Raw genomic sequence first — 24,243 nt, 5'->3', positions numbered from 1 at the left:
CCTGGGTCTTTTGGCTACTAGCACCACATTGTTCGCCATTCATACCCGTCCACTCTGACAATCCCCCGCTTGTGGAATGCTGCTTCCTGTAGAAATATACTGCTTTGACATATGTTACTTTGCTAAAGACTGGTAAAACATCTGTTATCAGATGGCGTGCAAACATAAAGGAACAAGTGACTCACTCAAAGAGGAAGTGGAACATATCACTCAAAGAGGAAGTGGAACATAACAACCGCACCCGACCGTGTTAAAACTGTCAACTACGCACCTTGTGGTTTCGCCCTGCTGAAGTGGTTATCTGCCCCTGCCAGAAGACAGCACGGACGAGCAGAAGACTCCACCCCAAAAAGACTTTGTTTGTCACTGCCTATAAAAGAGCTGAGCACGCACTGAAACATCGGAATCTGTACACAGAGTGCTAGTGGTAGTCTTCTGTGAACATTAAAGATTCCCCCTTCTGCGCAGACTGAGTCTTGAGTCTTCATTCTTTCTCAGCCTCGAGCAGTGAATCCTCCTACAAGAACCTGGGTTGAAGGACCCGCGGGGAAAACCAAATATATCGATAAAAATTCCTTCAAATTGGCGTCACGAACAGGATGTGTCTCCCACAGCGGACATCTACTGGGCTATGCTGAACTCTGAACCAAGTGCGTCCCCAGGTGTACTGACAATGTTCCAGCAGTGGCGGCCGTGGCTCTCCCAGCTCCATCCTTATGTGCCTCCTCCTGACCCACCACATCTCACTCTTTTCTATGACAGACATGACACCACTTGGTATCAGCACCTGTTCCAAGAAAATTGCGAAGGTCATCAGTGGTCGATAACTACATCATGTCTTTTTGCTGCTCCTGAGGGCGTGGCGGCGGCTGTTACTCTCACACCGGAACAGGAACAGTGGTATATGATGTCTGCTGAAGCGGCCCCACACATTTCTTTGGCCCTAAACCCTGGACATCAGGCCAAGGAATTAGGTGGAATAGTAAAACGAGCAATTGCGGCGACCGATTGGGTCAATACTAGATTACCATATGTTTTATTCTCGGAATCCACTTCAACTTACCAAATTCTGCCCACTTCGTCCTTGATCAACTCCGCTGTGTTGCATCATGACACCTTGTCTCGGTCTCATGGTAGAGAAATGACGGACCATTGCGACTCACATTCAATTCTTGATTCCATTCCACACTCCCTGTGGTCTCAGGAACCTACCGACGTTGGTTGTGTCGGCATCCCTCCAGTCACTTTTACGTTGCATACTTCCGCTCCCTTGTGGCAGTCTCAATATCCACACAAACCCCAGGCGGAAGCCGGCATTGCTGAGACCATTGAGGGTCTAATTGAGGCTGGGGTCCTCGAACCTTCTGGATCCCCCTGGAACACTCCCATTCTCCCTGTCGAAAAGAAGGGTACGGGTAAATATCGTATGGTCCATGACCTCAGGAGAATCAATTCCCTCCTGGGGACTACATCTCTCCCGGTGCCCAATCCTTATGTTGCCCTGGCCAACCTGCCTCCGTCACACGCCTGGTTCTCATGCATAGATTTAGCCAACGCTTTCTTCTGCCTTCCATTGGCGGAGTCCTTGAGAGATGTCTTTTCATTCACTTTTAGGGGCCACCAATGGCGCTACACTCGCTTACCCCAAGGGTTTGCTCTCTCGCCCGGTCTTTTCAATCAACATCTGAAGGCTATCCTAGCTAAATGCCCACTCCCATCTGACTGTTTCCTGGTCCAATATGTTGATGACTTACTACTTTCTGCCCCCACGGCAGACGTTTGCCTACAAGCAACTCGCTCACTATTGACCTTTCTAGCAGAAGTCGGCTTCAAAGTTAGCAGGTCCAAGTTACAATGTTGCCGCAAACAAGTTTCCTTCTTAGGGCGCATGGTTGCTCAGACAGGGGTCTCTCTATCTAAAGACCATCGAAATTCTATTCTACACCATCCACGTCCACGTTCTGTCAAGGACATGCTCTCCTTCTTAGGTCTGACTGGCTTTAGTAGGAATTATATCCCTGATTACGTGGGTCTCACTACCCCTCTCAGGGCTCTTGTGAACGCAAAAGGCATGAAAAACCTCCACGCACCATTAGAATGGACCTATGAAACTGAACAATGTTTCATCACTCTCAAACAACGACTTTCCGTGGCCTCTGACCTAGCAATCCCGGATTATGCGTTGACTTTTCATTTGGATGTTTCTGGAACAGATACTCACGTCAATGGTGTACTGTTCCAGAAAAAAGGGGGAGAGAGACGTGTACTCACATATGTAAGTGTCATGCTAGACAATATTGAACAACGACATCCACCATGCACCCAACATGCGGCAGGACTAGCTAAAATCATCACTAAAACAGCTCACATAGTCATGAACCATCCTTTGAAAATACTAACGGCACACAGCGTCGTAGCCTATGTAACCTCACAGGCCTTCACACTCACACCACTACGACAAAGGCGACTAATGGACATTCTCACTGCTCCACACATTAGCTACTCGCACGAAGGTATAAACATGGCTGATCACATGGCATCAGGTATTCCACACGAATGTGAAAAGAATGTACAGAAAGATGAAAACATTAGACCACATCTACAAGCTGAACCACTTGTAGATGCTACAACTGAGTGGTTTACCGACGGATGTTGTTTTAGAACAGACCAAGGAACGTTGCAAGCAGCATGGGCAATAGTAGAACAGAAGGAAATGAAATGGGAAGTGGTCAAGGCAGAAAAACTGGAAGGACCTCAATCAGCACAAAGAGCAGAATTAAGAGCAGTCATTGAAGCATTAAAATTGGCTCAAGGCCGCAAAGTTAACATTTACAGTGATTCGGCCTATGTAGTAGGGGCAGTCCATGTGGAGTTAAGACAATGGATGAGAGCAGGATTCCTCACAGCTGGTGGAAAACCGATCAAACATGAGGAAGAAATGAAAGAACTAGCCGAAGCCCTGTTACAGCCAGAAAAGGTGGCCGTCATAAAATGTAAAGGTCACAGCACTGGGACGGACCTGATAGCCCAAGGAAACAGACAAGCGGACTTCATAGCGAAGCAAACTGCAGGATATTTGCCCTCATCCATCATGGTAATGGACTCCCACTCACAACCTCCTGTGGATAACACATCCCTCGAACTAACCAAAACTACCATAAAAGAGTTACAGGAGAAGGCTAGTCCGGAAGAAAAAACGCTTTGGTTAGCCCGAGGGGCTACCAATACTGACTTGTGGAGAGGTCCGGATGGGAGACCCATCCTACCCCCAGGAGTAAGGCAAACAGCCATGGAGGAGGCTCACGGGGTGGGACATGTAGGTGCAACCCAAATAATGAAGAATCTGTCCACTTGGTGGCATCCCCAGTTGCATGATATGGCCCAGTACCTAGTGAAAACCTGCACGGAATGCAATCTGTATGGAATAAAACCTACGTTGAAACCCCTGGTGGGCACCTTCCCAATTCCATTGTGCCCCGGAAAAGAAATTGTGATTGATTACACGGACATGGTTGAACGGGTGGGACGACATAGGTACCTTCTAGTCATGGTGGATGTATTCTCGGGCTGGCCAGAAGCCTGGCCCGTGACTAGAGAAGATAGCAAAACGGTGGTCAAGTGCCTGATTAACCATTACATCCCGCAACACGGGTTTCCTGAAACCATTAGGTCAGACAATGGAACTCATTTCAAAAATAAGGATCTGCAAACAGTTGAATCTGCCTTAGGGTTAAAACACAAGTTTGGCACGGTTTACCATCCTCAATCACAAGGTAAAGTGGAAAGAATGAACCTATCACTCAAAACTAAATTGGCAAAAATCTGCGCACAGACCAAAATGACCTGGGTAGACGCGTTACCATTGGCCTTAATGTCTATTCGTAGCTCGGTGAACAAAACCTCGGGGTACACGCCTTTTGAGTTAGAACATGGACGTCCCTTTCCTGGTCCTTCGTCACGACTGTTTATGACTACTGAAGCATCTGAAAAACTGTCTCCAAAAGCATATTTTAACATTCTACAAAGTGTTCTCTCCCAGCATTCTACGCAGATCACAGGCCGAGGGTCCCAGCCGCCTGCAAGCAACCCCCCGAGTCCAGGGATAGAATACGTACTCCTGAAGGTGACCAAACGGAAATGGAGTGAACCCCGTTGGACAGGGCCCTACCAGATCACCGAGAGGACGTCACATGCTGTTCGGCTCAAGGGAAAAGGAGACACCTGGTTTCACCTCTCCCAGTGTGCGGCTGCACCTGAACCAGGCCGGACTGTCCCGGAGATCCAGGATGCCCTAAGAGCAGATACTGGGCACAACTGACCCCAAAATACGACCGGCTGGTTGTACATTTCCAAAGGGGGGGATTACCTCACTTTGCGTCCTATCATACTAGTTCCTACATTTTACTACTCTTAATTCGCATTTACTCAGTGTTCATATTGTTTTATATATTTTCTCTATAACCATGTCTTGGCCATTTCCAGACATTATGACCTGGAGACAGAGAGCTGTCGTCTTTCTGGTCTTTTGTGCACTGGCCAGTGTTCCTATCGCTATTTTGCTGGGGATCGAAGGCCTCCCCCAGCCCTTCCGCGCCGTCAACGCTACGGCTTCACCCGTGGCGAATTCGACCGCTTCAACACCGCTCCCCGTTGCTAACCTGACCACCCTATCTGCCCTCATGCTGCGACCTTCCCGAACCCGGACCAAAAGGTCTTCTTCTTCCTGTGGGCAGTTGACCCCGGGGGTAAAATCAGCAGAGTTGATTTTTTGCATCCCATCCAATAGCTCCTACATTGCCACTCTACCTTGGTCGGCGATTCCATATAAAGCAGTATATAAAGCAATAGGCGGGCCCCACCAAGGCCGGGGAAATAAGATAATGCCTGGTCAATATAAAACAGATTCATGGTACCTTACTCTAGGTGGCACCTACAATGAATGGTCATGGAAAAATTTGGTTGCTGAAGCCCCGGACGATTGGTCTTCATATTCCACCGCTGATGCAGTGCTGTGGAGAAACAATGTTACTCTAGCAAAATTGCCACAGAACAACGGGTTGCTACTCACGATTACCGCTGGGGTATTTCCCCACCTGACGCAAGGGTGCCGGCTCTTCTTACTCGCTCCATGGGTGACGGACGGACCCTCATGGCAAGTAGCCTTTTGCCAGGCGACTGAGCCTCGACCCACCGTTTTGGTTAACCAAGTGACCTCAGCTGTCGCTACGGTCAAAATGGCCGCCGATCCACTTACGGCGGATGACATATTTCAAATTGTTTATGGTGCATCTGGGAACACGAACAATTGGTTGCTCTTGGCTGAGCAAGCGGCAGCAGACATCAATTCCGACTGTATAGTCTGTCTGGGCCCTAGACCCCTCCTCAAGGTTGTCCCTGCCCCCTTAAACCAAACCTGTATGTTGTCCCTAATGAACCCCACCGGTCCTCCTCAAATCTGCACTAGTTTGCTGCAGCACTTCCCCATAACGTCTAACGTAACATCGCATAAGCCACCTTATTTCTCTTCTGATGTTGCCCCTAATAATTTCACTTGCGTCAACCTCACGGGAAATACCGTGCCGCTAGGCTGCATTGACATAACCTGGTGCACAGAAATCGTTAAAATGCAACCAGGGTTTAGGCCCATTCCTCGTGCTGATTTGTGGTGGTACTGTGGCGGCAGGAAATTGTATGATGGATTCCCGCTGGGTGCCAGTGGCACTTGCGCTCTCGTGTCTCTATTACTTCCCGTTTCCGTCACGGCCATGGATTTTGACCCTCAGGTTGGAAGACGCTTCCAGTTTCCCGGTCGAAGCAAGCGCTCTATCATTCCAGGCTCTGAATAGAGAGCACCAGGACACCAGGTTTAGTTCTCTTGGACACATGGCGTGAGTTGTGAGAGGTGCGTGGTGTTTGTGTGCAAAAAGTTATTTCTTTCATTTTAATTTATGTACATATTAGGAATATTTTGCATGTATGTTATTTTGTGAATATTTATTTATGTTCTTTTAATACTGTATATTGTAGAGAGAGGTGCAGAAAGACGCGATGTGTGACGCGATGTTCTGACGCGACCTTGCTTTTTGTACAGAATACACTTTACACAGAAAATCTCTTGGGTGTCAGCTCATCATTTGTGGTTCAAGAAACGAAATCCAAAAAGTTACACAACGCAGAAGAAGAACCGCTACACTATGATGACTTTCACCTTGATATTTTAGTGCGGATGTATACCTGGCCGAATTGCACTGTAGGGGGCGAGAACGAGTCTTTGAACTGTGAAATTACCACATTAAACGTGACGTGGTAACATGGATGCAGCTATTTCACTGAATAAACAGTTGGTAAACAAAACACATCTTATTGAACATAATTTATTTTCATCACCAATTATCATAGTAGAACAGCTTTCTCAAGCAGTTTGTGATGCATTTTGGAAACAGATCTAATGCGCCACCTGGCTTGAGAAACCCGTTCTCAAAGACATCAGAATTCAAATGAGCCATTTTAATCTAGATTAATTCCAAGATACAGGGAGATTAATCTAGATTTTAAAAAATTAATCTATGCCCACCACTAATATGTATATACACACTAAACTAAACTACACTAACACAAATTTAAATTAGAACTTAAATACTGTACAGTTTATCTCTATAAGAGAAAAAACAGGACAAACTGGACAACATCATGTAAGATGCTTGTAAGTGGATAAATTGGATATTTCAAACAGGACACACAAGACAATACAAACATGTGCAAAATGAACAGGAATGTGCAAAAAAGAGCAGAGATGTGCAAAAGGATCACCGTTATCCAAGATTCATGTCAGAGGCAAGTTTGAGAGAGTTTTAGAGGGACAACACCAAGCTTTTCTCACATGCTCCCCATTCACACCTGAGACCCCCATTCACACCTGAGACCTGCTAACAGGACACCAGGGAGGGAAAACCAGCCTTTCTTTTCACTCTTTTATTGCCAGCAATTTAGACATTTAGTCATGTTGATGGAACAGCAGATTTACACTGTTATGCAAGCTGTACACTGACTAATTTACACTGAATGTGTAAATGGGGGCATTGTGTCAGGAAGAGCATCGGTGTAAAAACGTTTTTCCAAAATTACATACTTCTTTCCAATAAACTACTACTGAATGTCAGGTTTATACCTGTTCTGACATTTGTTAACACTGAGAAGAAAGACACGAGAGAGAGTTAAGTTCCTTCTCGCGAGGAGAGCAGCCAGAGACGTGCATTACAACATGCCTCCAACAGCTCCGCCGTCTCTGGTGCTTCCTCTCCTTTTATTCATGTTGGGGTGGTCCCTAGTTCCACAAAGTCTGAGGTTTTCGAAGGGAGGGGGAAACTCACGTGACTGCAGCTTTCAACATAGTTTCACAACAATCTACTTGTACGCCGATCTGCTTCTCCTCTGAGTGTCAAAGTCCTGCTGCATCCTGTCTTTTCTGCAGTTTGCAGACTCCCTCTTATCAGGTCATGGTCACTCTGTCCTGCAAAACATCCTTTGACCCGCAGTTTTCTCCCATCCAAGAGATTAATATAGTTTGCTCAATCCAAAGCCCAATACAGTCCAATACATGTTAGATATATAAAAAGGGTAATTGCATGATAACCTATATACATTTTTCCAACACTATTGATTATATGCTGTTCATTACACACATATTTGATAGCTTTTTGTAAACATTTGACCGTATATGCAACGTTTGTCCAAAACTGCACCATGCAGGACAGGCAAGCCCTACAGAGCGTGGTTCGATCGGCTGAATGCATCATCTGTATCAATCTCCCTGACCGTCAATCAATCTGCAGCAAGCGGTGCTGGACCAGGGAAGATAGTGAAGGACCTCAGACACCCCAACAATGGACTGTTCTCTCCGCTGCGATCAGGGAAGCGCTTCCGCTCCCTGAAGGCCGACACAGAGAGAATAAGGAGGAGCTTCTTCCCACAGGCTATACGAGCTCTCAACAACCACAACACTTCATAGGACAGGACTCTAATACACTCCAGCACTTTAAAACAACTTCTGGACTCAATCCCCCTAGTCATTTGCACAGCTTCACGTTTCACTTTACGCACTTTACACATTTGCACACCTTCACCCTACTTTTTACATATAATTTATGTTTGACAACATAAGTTTGTAATATTTGTTTATATTTGCAGTTTTTGCATATTTCTAACACTGACACGTCTCCTTCTTTTATTTGGTACAGGGCGGTACATTCAGACACCAGCTGGGTTTGTTCCGAACGTAGAACTTCGCTGTTGTTTAGCTCATGATTGATTTACAGCATTTACCAGACGCCCTTATCCAGAGCGACTTACAATCAGTAGTTACAGGGACAGTTCCCCCTGGAGCAACTTAGGTTTCTCTTCCAAGCGGCTAATGCCTAATGTAGCTGGAGTCTTCCAGAGGTTAACATTACAAATACAGATGTAATATATATATGAGATATATAACAAAAGGGTGATTGCATGATAACTTATATACATTTTCCAACAGTATCACATGCGACAATCACTACACTTTGACTTTGTAATTACTTGCAATATTTGTAATATTGCGGTCAATAGCAGTCGCACAAGCATTTCACTGCATATCATACCGTGTATGACTGTGTATGCGACAAATAAAATTTGAATTTGATTTTAATCTGTTGAGAAGAGTGAATGAAAAAAGTTTACAACTGAGTGGAATGCGACCCGCCCCCTGCTGCACGCAGCGGGACGCGGGGGCGGGGCTCAAGCTGCTCTGGCCAATCAGAAGCTCTGTAGCGCTGCCTTCCCCTCCCCCCGAAGGGTCTCTCGGCCGCTCGGTCTCCCGGAGCCAGATTGGACCTGGTGGCTGCGCTGGAGACGGAGCGAGGTGGGCGAACCGCAGGTAACTGCTCCGATGGTGTAGATGGTTGTTATTTGTGGCTGTGTTAGAGAATACAAATAATTAATTACGTTAAATATATATATATATTACATTTTTTTTGCACGTGCAGCGTCTGCAAGATGCTCGTCTGCAAAAAAAAAGAAATAAAAAACCGAGTTGTTGGGGTTTGTAAGGCGGACAGAATGAACGTGTTAAAAGCACGTGAGCGTATCGCGGCCGCAGACCGGCGTGAAGAAGTTTGAATGCTCCACCAGTTCTCCCTTGGATTTATGGGTCTCCGCCACCCCCCACCCACCCCGCTCCTTCTTCCATTTACAGCCTTTCTTCCAGACGCCTTTCTTTCTAAAATGTAGAGACGTTTCATTCTGCATCCACAGAACTTTGTCAATCTCCTTGTCAATCAGACTGACAAAGTTCTGTGGATGCAGAATGAAACGTCTCTACATTAATGAAAGTCCTCGACTCAACTTTCAGACAAATTCACCTGGATGACTGAGAATCTTCACAGACGACTTAATAGTTACAGCAGTAATCAGTATTTACAGGGACAGTCCCCCAGGAGACGCCCAGGATTATTGTGTCTTGCTCACACGCTCACATCCCCCCTGAGTACTAGACTGTGTCGCCCTGGTGTGCACATGGCGTGTCTGCTGTCACACGCGTTCCCTGGTTGGCCGGTTGTGTCTAATCCGCCTCCCCATAAAAGACCCGCCTGATCCGGAGTCTGCAGAGCGATTCACCAACACGAGGCCCGGAGTCTGCGGTGTGTTTGTGTGTGCAAGAGACTGGTGGTGTTCCCACGGGCCTGATGGGAGTGAGTGTGAGGTCCCCACACCAGGCCCAGGACCGAGTGGAGCCCCTCTTTCAGCGCGTGGCGTGGTGGCTTGGTTTGAAGTGTTTTTGGACATCCCTCTGGTTTTTGTCTGTGTGTTTTCCCCTTGCCCCCATTGCCTTAAATTCCTTAAATCAGACTCCGGCGTGACAGGGATTTGAAGCTGGGTCTTCTGGTTCGTGGGCGAGTGTGTTTTTTTACCCTTTGGGTGACAAAGTGTCCTGTGCGTGTGTGTGTGTGCTTAGACGTTTTATTCAGTGCTCAAGGTATTCATGTGTGAAATACCAATTTTGCAGCAATTATGTTCGATATCCACAGTGCAAATTTGTTTTTTTTACATTAACAAAATCGTTTGCACCAGCTGTCAAACGCATTTTTCGACAGAAGGTGTCGTTTCTCTCCTTCAAAAATGGAAAGAATAGTCACAGTGGCAGCAGCGTCATGTTGCAAACACACACTTGAATGCATCGCCGGTTTACATGTGTTGACGTCATTTGTTTTAAAATGCTTTGTTGTGTAGATTTGTTATTTTGCTGTTAATTGTGGATTTCAGCTTCAGCTACACGCTAGTTGGCAAACGTCTATCAAACATCTGGAGATTTAACATGTAATGGGTGAAAGAAATTGTCTGCTTTTTGTAAAAAATGATGTTTTGGTCATGTGAACGTATGTTGATCCCTTCCCCCTCGCAGCAGGACTTAATGACTATTTCAGGGCCTGTTTTACAATTCTGCCCTTTGTCCCAGTCAGAGGAGTCTGTATATCCCTCACACAACCTATACTTTGAATGTGTTAAATTATCTGTTTCATTGGCTGTTTTGTCTTACAGGCTGTGTTAGAAATACAGAAATTGGAGTGTAAGTAAAAAAAATCAACCTCCAATGGAATTTCCCACAATGGTCCCAAATCTTAAAACATGGCCGAAAAAGACAATGGCCACAAGGACCCATTTAGTATGTTCTAACATAAATTGTATTGTGTGATTGTGTGCCTATTGATATACTAATCTGGCCATAAATTGTTGTATGCCACACCTCTTCATATGGCGTGCCCCTAAATACTGTCGTTAGGTTCTCTCTGATGGCACGTAGTTCAAATGTGATTGTGTAAAAGTTCACAATATTAACTAATAGCATTTGCTATGCTTTTAAATACATACTAATAAAAAAAATCATTTTAACAGAATTGCAAAAACTGGTGGATGCCATCACAAAGACGGACGTCAAGTTGCCGGAGAAGGGTCTGAAGCACAACCCTACAGCTAATTCTGTTGGAGAGCAATGTTATAGGTGAGACGTTTTTTTTTTTTTTTCAGCAGGTTACTTCTTAGCGCACAGTTTAATGTCAAACTGAATGAAAGGTGATTTTAAAATAAGCAATACGTGTGTTCTCCACTTTAGTCGTCTACCAGGATCTAAAATTTGCTTTACTTAATAAGATATAAGAAAAAGTCATTGGATCATGGACAGATAAGAGTCAGAAATATTGTACAGATTTGTCTGACTCAGTAGTCAAGACACCTTATTTAAATGCAATTTTCCCTTCTCACCCAAGGAGTTATCTGCAGCCGTACCTTGTCTTAAAATAAAGGGAAACATCTTGTCAGCATAATTTAACTATCTCCAGTGATAGATTGTTGTGAACTCATGGTCATAATATCTCTTCAGTGTAGGCCACAGACATGGAACATTTTAAACAGAGAGGAACGGTCAGTGAAACTAAATAGAAGGTTTATCCAACCGTTCCATCCCATTCGTGCTGAATTGAGGGTTCTGGTGATTTTATATGGGTTTATTCATGCCAGTCCCAGTACCTCCTGAATAATATGCCTTGCTTGACTCTTCCATAAGATTTTCGTTAAGCAAATCATTCACAGTCCTCTCAGAAATTGGACTCATTTAGACATCAGATGTATAATCTACGCATGTCAGATTCTGCGCCTCTTCTGCATTATGTAGCATTATGGCCTCGGGTCCATAAAACACACGACCGATTGAGAGTTGTGTGTGTGCGTCAGCCATGCACAGCGAAGCCCATCATGTCCTTCGGTGCATTGGGGAGTCCTCTGGTCTCCGTGGGAATATCCTGTTTGGGTCCATCAGCAAGACCATGTAGGCATAAATATCCAATCCCTTCCATTAAAGCAAATGTCCCAGGCAAATTTATGGGCGCACTTATACTGACATCACAGGAATGTGCTTGATGGTAAACCTCCAGGAAAACTGAGCCGACAGCGTAAGCACCATTACCTTGTCAGGGAAATTTAGTGCTACAGACAGGACAAGGCTGTGTAGGTTTATACATTTTTATTATTTTATATTTGACCCAAAGAAAGCACACATTCACACGGACCGCCCATTCTGCAACTTTTATCTCGAAAGGAACTATGCGTTCTGTGACAGACATAACAGTGTGCTGGTCAGACATGAGCCCCAGACAGGAATGTTTTTGTCATTTCCTGATTATTTTGATATGTATAAATAAAATGTATGTATGTGTGTGATAGGTGACAGACATATATTTGATACCATTATAATAAAATCTTGTACATGTTATCCAATGACAAAGCAGTATGCCAAACAAAGAAATCACAAAGAAACCAATGTGATTCCTCCTTCCCTAGTACTTTTTTAAAGTGAAGAGATTGTGATTGTGATACACAGCACACGGTGCACACAGTGAAATGTGTCCTTTGCATTTAACCCATCACCCTTGGTGAGCAGTGGGCAGCCATGACAGGCACCCGGGGAGCAGTGTGTGGGGACGGTGCTTTGCTTAGTGGCACCTTGGTGGATCGGGATTTGAACCCCATGATTACAGTAGTATAAGTAGAGAGTGTCTGATACCTTCAGGTTGTGCAGAGGAGTTAATCTTTGAATTCCATAGTCAGGCAGACCACCTTCTAAACATCCAGCCAAGTCCCTTGATCCTGCTGTGACCTGGTTGCACCCACACCAGTAGCTAGGTACAGAAGTGTGCAGCCCACTTGGTTATATATGTTCTTTATGTAACATCCATTATAATTAATATTGAGTTGCCTATAATGAATATTCTTTTTTTCCCTAAAGCTTACAAGGTAATGCATGAATTCTCATATGGGATGGAAACAATGGATAGCGCTTGTGGTTGAACCACTCTTTCGATATGTCTGATGATATGACTTTTAACAATTACATAATGTTTCCACAAAAAGTATGGAACAAAAAACATCATCAACAGATAATGCAAGCGGGTTGCTAGCTGCACTGCCACTAGCACGAGCGGGTTGCTAGCTGCACTGCCACTAGCACGAGCGGGTTGCTAGCTGCACTGCCACTAGCGCGAGCGGGTTGCTAGCTGCACTGCCACTAGCGCGAGCGGGTTGCTAGCTGCACTGCCACTAACGCGAGCGGGTTGCTAGCTGTACTGCCACTAGCGCGAGCGGGTTGCTAGCTGTACTGCCACTAGCGCGAGCGGGTTGCTAGCTGTACTGCCACTAGCGCGAGCGGGTTGCTAGCTGTACTGCCACTAGTCTGAGCGGGTTGCAAGCTGTAATGCCACTAGTGCAAGTGAGTTGCTAGCTGTGCTACTGTGACTAGCACGAGCGGGTTGCTGGCTGTACTGCCAGTAGCGTGAGCGGGTTACCAGTTGTAATGCCACTAATCTGAGTGGGTTGCAAGCTGTACTGTGACTAGCACGAATGCGTCGCTAGCTGTACTGTCACTAACACGAGCAGGTTGCTAGCTGTACTGCCACTAGCGCGAGTAGGTTGCTAGCTGTGCTGCCACTAATGCGAGCGGGTTGCTAGCTGTACTGCCACTAGCATGAGCGGGATGCTGGCTGTACTGCCACTAGTGCAAGCGGGTTACCAGTTGTAATGCCACTAGTGCGAGCGGGTTGCAAGCTGTAATGCCACTAGTGCAAGCGGGTTGCAAGCTGTACTGTGACTAGTTGCTAGCTGTACTATCACTAGCGTTGCTAGCTGTGCAAGTGGGTTGTGAGCTGTCCTCTTCGTGGCAGCACTGTATAAGCATATACAGTGGGTACAGAAAATATTCAGACCCTCTTAAATTTTCCGCTCCTTGTTATTTTCCTTGTTAATGTACACACAGCATCCCATATAGTTTGAAAAACACAGAATTGTTGAATTTTTTGCTGATTTATTAAAAAAGAAAAACTGGAATATCACCTGTTCCTAAGTATTCAGACCCTTTGCTCAGTATTTAGTAAAATCATCTAATACAGCCGTAAGTCTTTTTGGGAAAGATGCAAGTTTTTCACACCTGGATTTGCGGATCCTCTGCCATTCCACTTTGCAGATCATCTCCAGTTTGGCAGGTGGTGGACTCTCCAGAGGTGCTTAATTGGGTTTACATCAGGGCTCTGGCAGGGCCATTCAACAACAGTGGAAGATGGGAAATCCCAGGTTCATGGCATTTTGTGTTTTTGTCTTTCGTGAAGGACCCCTGCCTGTGTCTTTGTCACGCTGCGAACCTCACCCAAAAAAGAGGTGTCAAAATCCAGCAAATGGCTTGAGGTGTCATGGCGAGAAAGTCGGGGGAAGATAACCACTGTCTTCGTGTATCTTTTTGAATAAGGCAGATGCAGGAAAAGACAATCCTGATTGGTCTGTGACAACCTTTTGGGACTTTAAGTATAAAAAATATATATATATTTTGGGAGCTGTGCTCTGGCACTTCCTCCTCCATCGGGAGCTGGGGGTCCCTCCCCCATTTTCTCGCTGTTTCATGAGGGCCAAGCTGCCTCTTTTATTTTGGGTTTTTCTGTAACATTGGTTCATTCTTGTAACCTCTGTTGTGCCCGTTTAATACAGTGCATTTTTTTGTACAACAGAGTTGTTGTGAAGCCACTTCTTTGTTATTTTAGCTGTGTGTTTAGGGTCATTGTCTTGTTGGACTGTAAACCTTTGGCCCAGTCTGAGGTCCTGAGCACTCTGGAGAAGGTTTTTTGTCCAGGATATCCCTGTACTTGGCCACATTCATCTTATGTAATGTAACCTTGCTACAATTCTGTCTCTGAGCTCTCTCTTCAGTTCTTTTGACTTCATGATTCTCATTTGGTCTGACATGCATTGTGAGCTGTAAGGTCTTATATGGACAGGGGTGTGGCTTTCCTCATCCAGTCCAAACAGTATAATCAAAGACAGCTGGACTGAAATGAAGGTGTAGAACCATCTCAACGATGATCTGAGGAAATGGACAGCGCCTGAGTTAAATATGACCATGTGATAATTCAAATGTCAACAATTCTGTGTTTTTCTGTCAGTGCTGTGTTTACATTAATGTGAAAAAATTATGAACTTTAATGATTTTAGCAAACGGATGCAATATAACAAAGAGTGGAAAAATGTAAGCAGGTCTGATTTCTCTCTGGAACTGTAAACTATGTTGATGTTGAAGGAATAAATTTGTGAGATTATTGGTCTTCTCCGCGGGTCCTTCAACCCAGGTTCTTTGTTGGAGGATGCATTGCTCAAGGCTGAGAAAGAATGAAGACTCAAGACTCAGTCTGCGCAGAAGGGGGAATCTTTAATGTTCACAGAAGACAACCACTAGCACTCTGTGTACAGATTCCGATGTTTCAGTGCGTGCTCAGCTCTTTTATAGGTACTGACAAACAAAGTCTTTTGGGGTGGGGTCTTCTTTTGGGGTCTTCTGGTTGTTTGTACTGTCTTCTGGCAGGGGCAGATAACCCCTTCAGCAGGGTCAAACCACAAGGTGCGAAGTTGACAGTTTTAACACGGTCGGGTACGGTTGTCTTGTTTCACTTCCTCTTTGAGTGATATGTTCCACTTCCTCTTTGAGTGAGTCTTTTGTTCCTTTGTTTGCACGACATCTGATAACAGATGTTTTACCAGTCTTTAGCAAAGTAACATATGTCAAAGCAGTATATTTCTACAATGTCAACACAAGTGAATCTTTATTCCCTCTCCAGAAATGGCAATGGTTGCACAGAACCTCATAATGCAGGACAAGTGGTGCATCGTGGACCAGAAAACGTACATCATCACCAACCAACTAGTCAGTAATGGAAATCAAGGCTTCAAGATGAACCCAGCATCAATGGTCAGCGGCATTCAGAGGCAAAACACAGCACAGAATGCAACATGTCCCTGTCCCCTTGGAAGTGGAGACAACAGACAATACTTGGAGCAGCAAACCTCCACACAGGCTTACCATAAATTCCCCGGTACACCCAGTCAGGTGTTTACGCAGACACAATATGGTGAACAGAATTTACAGAGAACACATCCAAATACCTGTTCGGGCCAGACATGGGTGCCAGCCTCGACAAATGTAGGATTTCCAATGTCAAGCACTCAGTTTTATACTACTGGTGATAATACGGGTGTTTGTAGTAGACACGACATGACCAATACAGCACAAGCTCCATCATCACCCTTCAATAAGCAAATCAAGCAATCAAGACCGAGTGGTGTCCAGCCAGCTCCTGTCCATGTCGGATGGAATAATTCTTCTACCCCAAAACATGTGACAGGCCTGAACTGTAGCAGAACCATGACTGAATATGTACCCGATTCTACTGGATTCTGTGGGATATATGCAAATCAAAGACCTCTCCAGTCATCCCAGACTTTACAAAACATTCAGAGCCTTCAATCATTGCAGGCACAGCAACTCAGAACTCAGTCACTCTATGGCAGCAATCCCACTTCACTAAACAACGTTGCCTCCAGAAGTTCCATCACATACTCTGGATTACAGACAACACTGGACAACATTACTACTACCACCAGGTTCAGTAATTCTACCACAGCTCACAATAATTGCAATCAACACTACTTGTTAAAACCACCCCCCCCCTTATCCCGTCACACACACTCAAAAGAGGGTCCCTGACCATCCGTCACTACCGATGTCCAACATCAATAATCCAAACTACAGTACCTCCAACCTTGCCAATCGGGTCATGCAGTCCCAGCAGGGATCACTAAGCCAGGCTTTACAGCAGGCCGGCAATAGACCAGCACCCTCAAGACATCAGACTCTTCCTCAGCAAGTAAGGAAATTAAATAAGAGTAACAATGCACCATTCAGACCAAGCCCTGGTCTTTCCTCAGTGCAAAAAAGCAGCGCCCACCAACCATCTGCTCAGGATGACAGACATCCTGTCCGACACAGAAAGAGGGGAAATTCATTAATCAGGGAAATGCTGCTCGACTCTAAAAAGGCACTAGATCATTTTTTTGAGACCAGCACAAAGAGAGCAAAAAGCACCCATGACAAAGAGTCCAGTGAGTCATGCACAAGTGAGTATGACAAGGAGGTCAGGGACGTTGTGTTGGCTCTGGAAAAAGCTTGCGGGGAGAACTCGAGCCCGGCCGATTCTGCCCGACATGCAAGCACTGAGGACGAGAACAGTAAACTAAAGGAACCAGAGGAACCTATAAAGGAGTACACGCTGTCAGATTTGAAGGACATGGTGAACAAGCTTGAACAAGAATCACAAAAAGAGCCTCTGGAGAAGAACTGTGATTTCCTGGCTACTTTACTTGAGCTGTTCTGGGGCGGCAATAGGAGGAACTTCACAATGACTGAAAAAGCAGGCACGTTCAGCAATATCTTGCGAGAGGCGCGTGACTTTCCAAAAGTGACAGATCCGGTGCTGTATTACAGCAACGCTTCTGAGAAATACCACGCTCTGGAGACTGACCGTGTTTTCAAAGAGGAGGTGTTTACATCCTCATGGAGGTATGTCATCGATGCGCCTGTGCACCCGTGTAAACGCACCGATGATGTTCAAGATGCCACTGACACAGAGTCCCTCATAACTGGAACCAGTGATGACCAGACAGTTCTGAAAGGATCTCATCCTGTGGGCAACACCAAAGAAGCTCAGAATCCACGTGAAACCAAGCAAGACTTGCCGGAGGACAACGATGACAGCATGCTGTCAATAAAGATTACGGTTTTGTCACCCGAAGAAGCGCTTACAATCTATAGTACTGCTCACTGCTCAAACCAAAGTCGTGTTGCTGACCGGGACAAACAGAAAAACAGCCCCAGTGACCCTGGAATGCCTTTGGGTGTCACTGTGATGTCATCTGTAGATGCAAAGAGGTTTTTTGAGCTGTTAAAGGACCAAGATGGGTGTGCAGTTTTACACGATGCACCAAAAATTGAGACTTCTGAAAACAAAGATCCGGAACCCATGGAGACTGGATCATCTGCATGTCTTTCTGTGGCTAAGGACCTGATGGAGAATAGCACTTATGTGAGCCAAAAGCTAAATGCAAGCAGACCGTCCACAGGTGGGGAGGAACTTGAGATGGTCTCAGGTGAACCTCATTCAGTTTTGTCATCAGACTCCGAGACAGTGCATACAGTCAATTCAATAATGCAGACTTCCTGTCCAAAAGAGGAGCAATGTTCAGAACTCCTGATCTCTGAAACTCAGCCCACGTCTCCAGGTAAAACTGACTTTGATCAGGCTCCCTGCAGGATCTCTCTGAACCAAGATGATCCGATGCACTCCATACAGCCTCCTGCCACAAGTTCCAAGGGAAACTGTCCCACTCAGACAAGTCCACTGAGGTCCCTGGCTGGTCAGACGGAGAGTGCTGAGACTCAGGAGTTGGATGGAGAACATGGAGACCAGGCTTTGTTACCGGAAACCATGTCACTGGAGTTTGGCAATGAGTTGCATGAGAACCCAAGGATATGGAGCACCCCAGGGTCCACACATGATGTCACCTCACCACAGCCAGAGCCAGATTCTGACAAATCTAATGATGGCTCAAAAAGCCATGTAAAGGCCACTGACTTTACAGACCTTAACAGAAAACGAGTGGAGGTCAACAATCGGCAAGACACCTTGGACTACTCGCCAAATAAAAAAAAACTAAAGACAACTCAACCAACCATGAACAAGACTCACCAAATCAACGAAAATGTCATGTTAAAGTTGTATGGATCACAAAAGAAGGACCAGACATTGTCGGAATACAGAATTTATAACCATGTCTCGCCCCTGACGCTTAAAGTCAGGTACCCCCCAGAGACCTCGGCGAAGGAGAAGGTGATGAGCACCTGGAGAAGTGCATTTGTGCCGCCCAAGTCACGTAAGCGAGCCGGTCAGAAACAACACAGTCACAAAGTGCTTCGGAAACAAAAAAAATGGATGAAGATTGAGCGAAAGGGAATTCCAAGGATGCATCAGGATTTCAATCCGAAACTGTTTTTGTTTTAAATTGGAGGCACTGCTTAAAATGTAAAGATCGGGAAGGCTTACGAATGAAAAAATGACTAGTAGTAACTCATGTTAACTAAGAAATCTGGATAAAAATTAGTTTATTTTGTCAACTCCATTGCCCTCTCCTGTTCATTTCTCATTTGTAATGTAATTATAAAATATCTATATATTTTTTTCTATTGTGTTCCTTCATTTTTGTGATATATTGTATTGGGGGGGAAATATCTTTTAATTGACGAAATAAAGAATATTTTTGTATCATTTTTCTGTTTGAGGTATTTCACTCACAAAAACAATATGAAATATTACACTATTATTCACTGATGTCACTGAAAGAACAAGGTGTTAAACATTAAAGTGCCTCTTTAATTAATTAAAGGACAAGAAAAATATAAATAAACAACCTGATTAGGGTTTAGAGGTCATGGATAGTGAGTTAGGTATTTTCATCTGGTCTCAGATGGGCCCTTACATGATCAAGCTCATAAGATGTACTTAAAATGCACATGTCATTTACATTTACAGCGTTTATGGGTTACAATCAGGAGGCACTCAGGGTTAAGTGCCTTGCTCAGGTTTGTAGTAAGTGAGATTTGAACCTGGGCCAGTGATTTCGCAACAACAGCACCAGTGTCTGCTCGTACCGCGCACAGAAGATAAGCTCACACATTCCACAAAGATAAGGGTGACGGACAACTCCATATAAGGCAAGCCTTGTGCTCATCATGCAGGTGTGGGGTAGCTGTTTTGCTGGCCCTCCAAGTTTCCCATGCAATGACTGAGGCTGGGTGTTAGGAACTCACTCAGAACAATGCAGTTTCCTGCACACTTTTTACTGCCTTTAATACACAAATGACAACATATTGCCATGCACAGATAAGAAATGGCCAGCCAGACAGTGGAACCACACTGATCCGAATAGGGCCTACCTTGTTATACACTACCTCTTGCACCACCAGCACACCTGGGCCCTCACGGTAGTGGCAAACGTGTGTGGGTGTCTAACTGTTTTGTTCCTGCTTCAAATTGCATATGCATGCGGTCCAATTATAAATCTAATTCTAATTGTTAAAAACCCACTTGTTCAAAAAATATTTCAGACGAATCTAACACACACGCACATGCGCACACACACTGAACAAAAAAATAATAAATTCGTCTAGCACTTAGCAATTCCCTAGCAAGTTCTATTCCTGTCAAGTTAGGCCTTTTCAGGGCTCTTAGTTTTGTAAACTCAAAATCTATAGAAACCGAACAAGAATTGCTGGTGTCTTCCTCTTGTAAGTGGCTTTGGATAAAAGTGTCTGCCAAGTAAAATAAAGTAAAGTAAAGAAATTATACTATAGACAAAGTTAGTGTGAAATGTAAGATATCTATGGTATGTAGTTTCAGCCTAATGTGGTGTGTGTCTGTGTGTGTGTGTGTCCATGAGATGATGGTGGGTCACAGCATGGGGTCAGGAGGCAGAGCAGTAGATGGGACAGTTTCAGAGGAAATGAGCATAGTCAATAAATGTAGTTTTTTTCTGAAAAGAACATTGAAAAGTTTGTTCATGTTCATAAATATATTTGTTGATAAACAGAAGGCTATCGGTATGTATGCCGTACCTTAAAAACAGGGAAAAGAATTTTACTTTTTGGTTGGAAAAGGGGAATAGTTTCCACTCTCTAGAAAATGAATCCTTTCCCATTTTTTCTTTAACTAGAAATTATTTTAAAACATATATCATTCCTGCTTTAAAAGATTGTGTGTGTATGTGAGAACAGGGGGGAGAATTACAGAGGAAATGTAAAGCCACTCGTATTTGGCTCTCCAACACCACTTAGGTCTGGCTGACCTTTAACCTCTCCAGAGTTTTCTCTGTATTTCCTGCTCACCTGCAGGTCTGTGGGAGTTCATTGGGGGTATAAAAAAAAAAGTCTGACTTTATATGGGCTGCAGAGGCCCACAAATATTACAAGAACTGCCGCTCAAGGGTTTGACTTTATTGCCAAATTGTAGCCATACCGAGTAACACAGTAGCGGGAAGGAGTTTAGGTTTTTAGGTATAACATATATCCTTTGGTTGACCTGTATGGGAAAGGATGGGGGGGGTCTTCTGCCCCCACATTAAGTGATAGTTATCAGGCAGGCATTGGTTCTTTGTTTTCTGTAGGGTATAAAACGAAACACATTCTTTGGTGGGCAGAGCAGCCTCCCAAATGAACTCTCTTATCCACTCTTATCTGTTCCAGTTGTCGAAGAGAACATTTCCAGTAAGAACAGTAGGAACGTTAATTTGTACTAAAGAAGTCAAAATTAGACTTACAACCACACATAAATACAAGTGCTTAAAAGAAAGGATGTAAGCCTAGTGGTAGTAGCCTAGTGGGTAAGACACTCACCTATGAACCAGAAGACCCAGGTTCAAACCCCACTTACTACCATCGTGTCCCTGAGCAGGACACTTAACCATGTCTCCAGGAGGGATGGTCCCTGTAACTACTGATTGTAAGTCACTCTGGATAAGGGTGTCTGATAAATGCTGTAAATGTAAATTTAAAAAATAAAAGCAAAATATATATACTAAAATGATACCAGTTAGCATGGATATCGATGCAAAACTGACATTTTCAACAGGCATTGCATAGGGCAGCCCCTCCCCCGGCAGCAACAAGCTTGCTAGAATATGTGTTTCGGGGCGGGTCGAGCAGTAAACTTCCATCGCCGGTGATTCATTTTCATTATTGTGAGATCGATGCAAAAAATGCTGAGCTGGTGGACTGGAATACAGCGCTATGTGGTTTTAAATATTCTGAAAGTATTTTTTTTTTTATTACATTCTTTCCTCCCCCTGTAGTATCGTAGTGGAGTTTGAAGTTTTAGTATTCCGACATGCATGTTTCAAATCAACACGGGTAGTTTCTAACTTTCACCTCTGGAAACACATTTCATTTATTCTGAGCATAGTTTCCCCCAAAATTGTTCATTACAAAACCAGTCATGGAAGATGCATTTTATGTGACCATTTATCGCAGCATATCGTCATTATTCAGTGCATTTCACATAAAGTAAGCAAATCTTGGCAGTGACAAGATTTGCACATCACCACCACCTACAACCAAAACGTGACTTGATGAAAGATAACAGAAAAAGAATAAACCGGGGTTTGGGATTGTTTGCCTAGGAGGACGGTATACGATGGATTGAGGAGTGAGAAAAACCAAACGTGATTAAGCTTCTGAGAGGAAACGATGCTTTAAGAGTCACTTCCGTCTCTTCCTGGGGCTCCTCTCAGACTCCTGCATTCTCTCCTCCTGGTTTTCTTTCCTGCTCCTCTGCCGGTCAGATGTTTGCTGACCGTCTTTGGTCTTCCTGCCCCTGGGATCAGTCGGGGCGCTCCGGGCTCTGTGGCCGAACGCTGCTCCGATGAGGTGTATGGATGCCGCGGTGGCAGCCAGAGCCAGCAGCAACAGTGGGCCGGACAGGGCGCTAATGTGGTTCCGTGCCAACGCCAGAGCCTGGCTAATGGGTGAATCCGGAGTGGGCGGGGTCAGAAGCTCAGCCTTCAGGAAACAGTGGACAGCAGCCAATCACAACCAACCACACTCATCACATGACCCATCGCCCATCTACAGACGTATGGAGAGTCTTTAGAGCATTTATGGTGCACCGAGGAACTTCTCAAGATGCACGCCTCTTACCGTCAATCCCTGCTGTGTCAGCATGCGCTGCAGGTCAGGGCTGGTGAAGTGCACTGTGGGATAGAAGTCATCAACGTAGCGCCGTGTCCACCACTGTGGAGACTCAGTGCTGATGAGGATTTAAAATAAAAAAAGAAAATGCAGCATTTGTTGGGCTTCAGATGCACGTCAGCTGGACTGTAAAGGAGAAGAGCGATGAGAGAAAAGCATCTCACCCGTCCGCCCTCCTCTGGGTGAAACGGTACCGGTAGAGCTTGGCTCTGATGAATCGAGGAGGACTCTGGTGAAAAGGGTACCGGCCTTCATCCACCTGCAGCAGGTGAACAACTGCGGGACAGCAGAGCGTGTAACTAATAGAGATTTTGAAACATTTTGAACCTGTGCTGCTATTGAAGTGTACTTATTCCTCACATCATACTGCAACGTCTGCATTTGGTTTCCCATGGGAACGGTGTGTAATGGAGCTTCCCAGACCAGACAGCCATATCTCGGTAAGCTCCAAGGTCACAGCTACTCTTATTAAATTTGGAGCATGTCGAGGTCCCAAGACAACCACGAAAACAGTCGGCAGTTATATCATCTGTCCAATTGACTGGCTTGGTTTTAATTGACCCGGACAGTTCACCCAGCGGAGAAAGCTAATGGTAGATGTTGGTCACACCTCGAAACACCTGAAGCCAGAAAGGTGCCATGTTGCCGAGAGGAGTCACTAATTAAAATAAATGTTAAGGAACATTTTTTTCTTCCTGTATGCTATAATTTTCTGTCTTGCCCAGCAAGACGAGGGGAGGAGGGGCATGGCCTTGTGCTTATCGGTTCCTGCAGAATCAGGGTCGAGTAATGGACTGTCCAGACGCCCTACGGTTACAAAACGCCTGCCATGGCCCACTTCTCACCAAGGGTGATGGGTTAAAAGCAGAGGACACATTTTTGTGTGTGCTGTCCTGTTTCACAATGACAATCACGTCACTTTCACTAATTGGTCTGAAATAGAAAAAAAAACAACCAAAGTGTTTTAAGTCCTTCTCTGTGGGAAGCCCCCCCTCATTCATCCACCTTTGTGTAATGTACCCTGGTGCACCCAGTACAGACCCTCCCCCCAGTTCTGCCTTTCTAGGTTCCTTCACCCCCCAACTTCCTGCTCCAGAATTTATGAGCCACCCCCCACTTTGTCTCCAGAAGGCATGCTAGTGTTGAAACTCTGGAGATTGGAGTCATTCAACAAGTTGTGTCTTATTCTATGAAGAACTATATATACACATTTTATTAAATAAAATGTCCTTTACATAAAATCCTGTTGGAAAATGTATATAAGTTATCATGCAATCATCTTTTACTATTACTTCTGTATTTGGAATGTTAACCTCTGGAAAACATCAGCTATATTAAACATTAGCCAACATCTGTATTTGTAATGTTAACATCTAAAAGACATCAGCATTAATCATTAGCTGCTTGGAAGAGAAACCGAGGAACAAGAGAGTTGTGTTGCAAAACAAGGTCGCCAGGGCGAGGTGACCGAGACCTGGCGGGACCTGGGAAAACAGCGAACGGAGAACTTGCAGATGGAAAAAGGAGGAGACCATCCATCATGAGATAAACAACAGTGA

The 24,243-nt window shown here is 44.8% G+C and overlaps 2 protein-coding genes and 1 long non-coding RNA gene across 4 annotated transcripts in view; 2 read left to right on the top strand and 1 right to left on the bottom strand.

The window, feature by feature from the left end:
* The first annotated feature begins 8,844 nt into the window (after window positions 1–8,844).
* The window catches only part of LOC114771990 (uncharacterized), a 17,991-nt gene continuing 2,592 nt past the window's right edge, over window positions 8,845–24,243 (top strand). The window contains exons 1-2 of the long non-coding RNA XR_003743877.1: window positions 8,845–8,905; window positions 10,921–11,026. This is a non-coding gene — a long non-coding RNA (uncharacterized LOC114771990). The remainder of the gene's footprint in view (window positions 8,906–10,920; window positions 11,027–24,243) is intronic.
* On the top strand, window positions 14,797–16,597 carry LOC114771989 (uncharacterized). Its single transcript, XM_028965173.1, has 2 exons — window positions 14,797–15,129; window positions 15,639–16,597. The coding sequence occupies exon 2, from the start codon at window positions 15,674–15,676 to the stop codon at window positions 16,595–16,597; it is 924 nt and encodes a 307-aa protein (XP_028821006.1). The 5' UTR covers window positions 14,797–15,129; window positions 15,639–15,673.
* Window positions 21,437–24,243, bottom strand: part of LOC114771988 (lipase maturation factor 2-like) — a 16,438-nt gene continuing 13,631 nt past the window's right edge. Inside the window, exons 13-15 of one of the 2 annotated variants that reach the window (XM_028965171.1) lie at window positions 22,849–22,960; window positions 22,634–22,742; window positions 21,437–22,495 (exon numbers count right to left, since the gene is read on the bottom strand). In XM_028965171.1, coding sequence (XP_028821004.1) covers window positions 22,196–22,495; window positions 22,634–22,742; window positions 22,849–22,960 — 521 coding nt within the window. In that variant the 3' untranslated portion in view covers window positions 21,437–22,195. The remainder of the gene's footprint in view (window positions 22,496–22,633; window positions 22,743–22,848; window positions 22,961–24,243) is intronic. The other variant, XM_028965172.1, reaches the window with a different exon arrangement.

The sequence above is a fragment of the Denticeps clupeoides genome, unplaced genomic scaffold (assembly GCF_900700375.1).
Source record: "Denticeps clupeoides unplaced genomic scaffold, fDenClu1.1, whole genome shotgun sequence".
NCBI lineage: Eukaryota > Metazoa > Chordata > Actinopteri > Clupeiformes > Denticipitidae > Denticeps > Denticeps clupeoides.
Note: the sequence above shows the minus strand (reverse complement) of the source record. Positions and strands in the feature narration are given on the sequence as shown.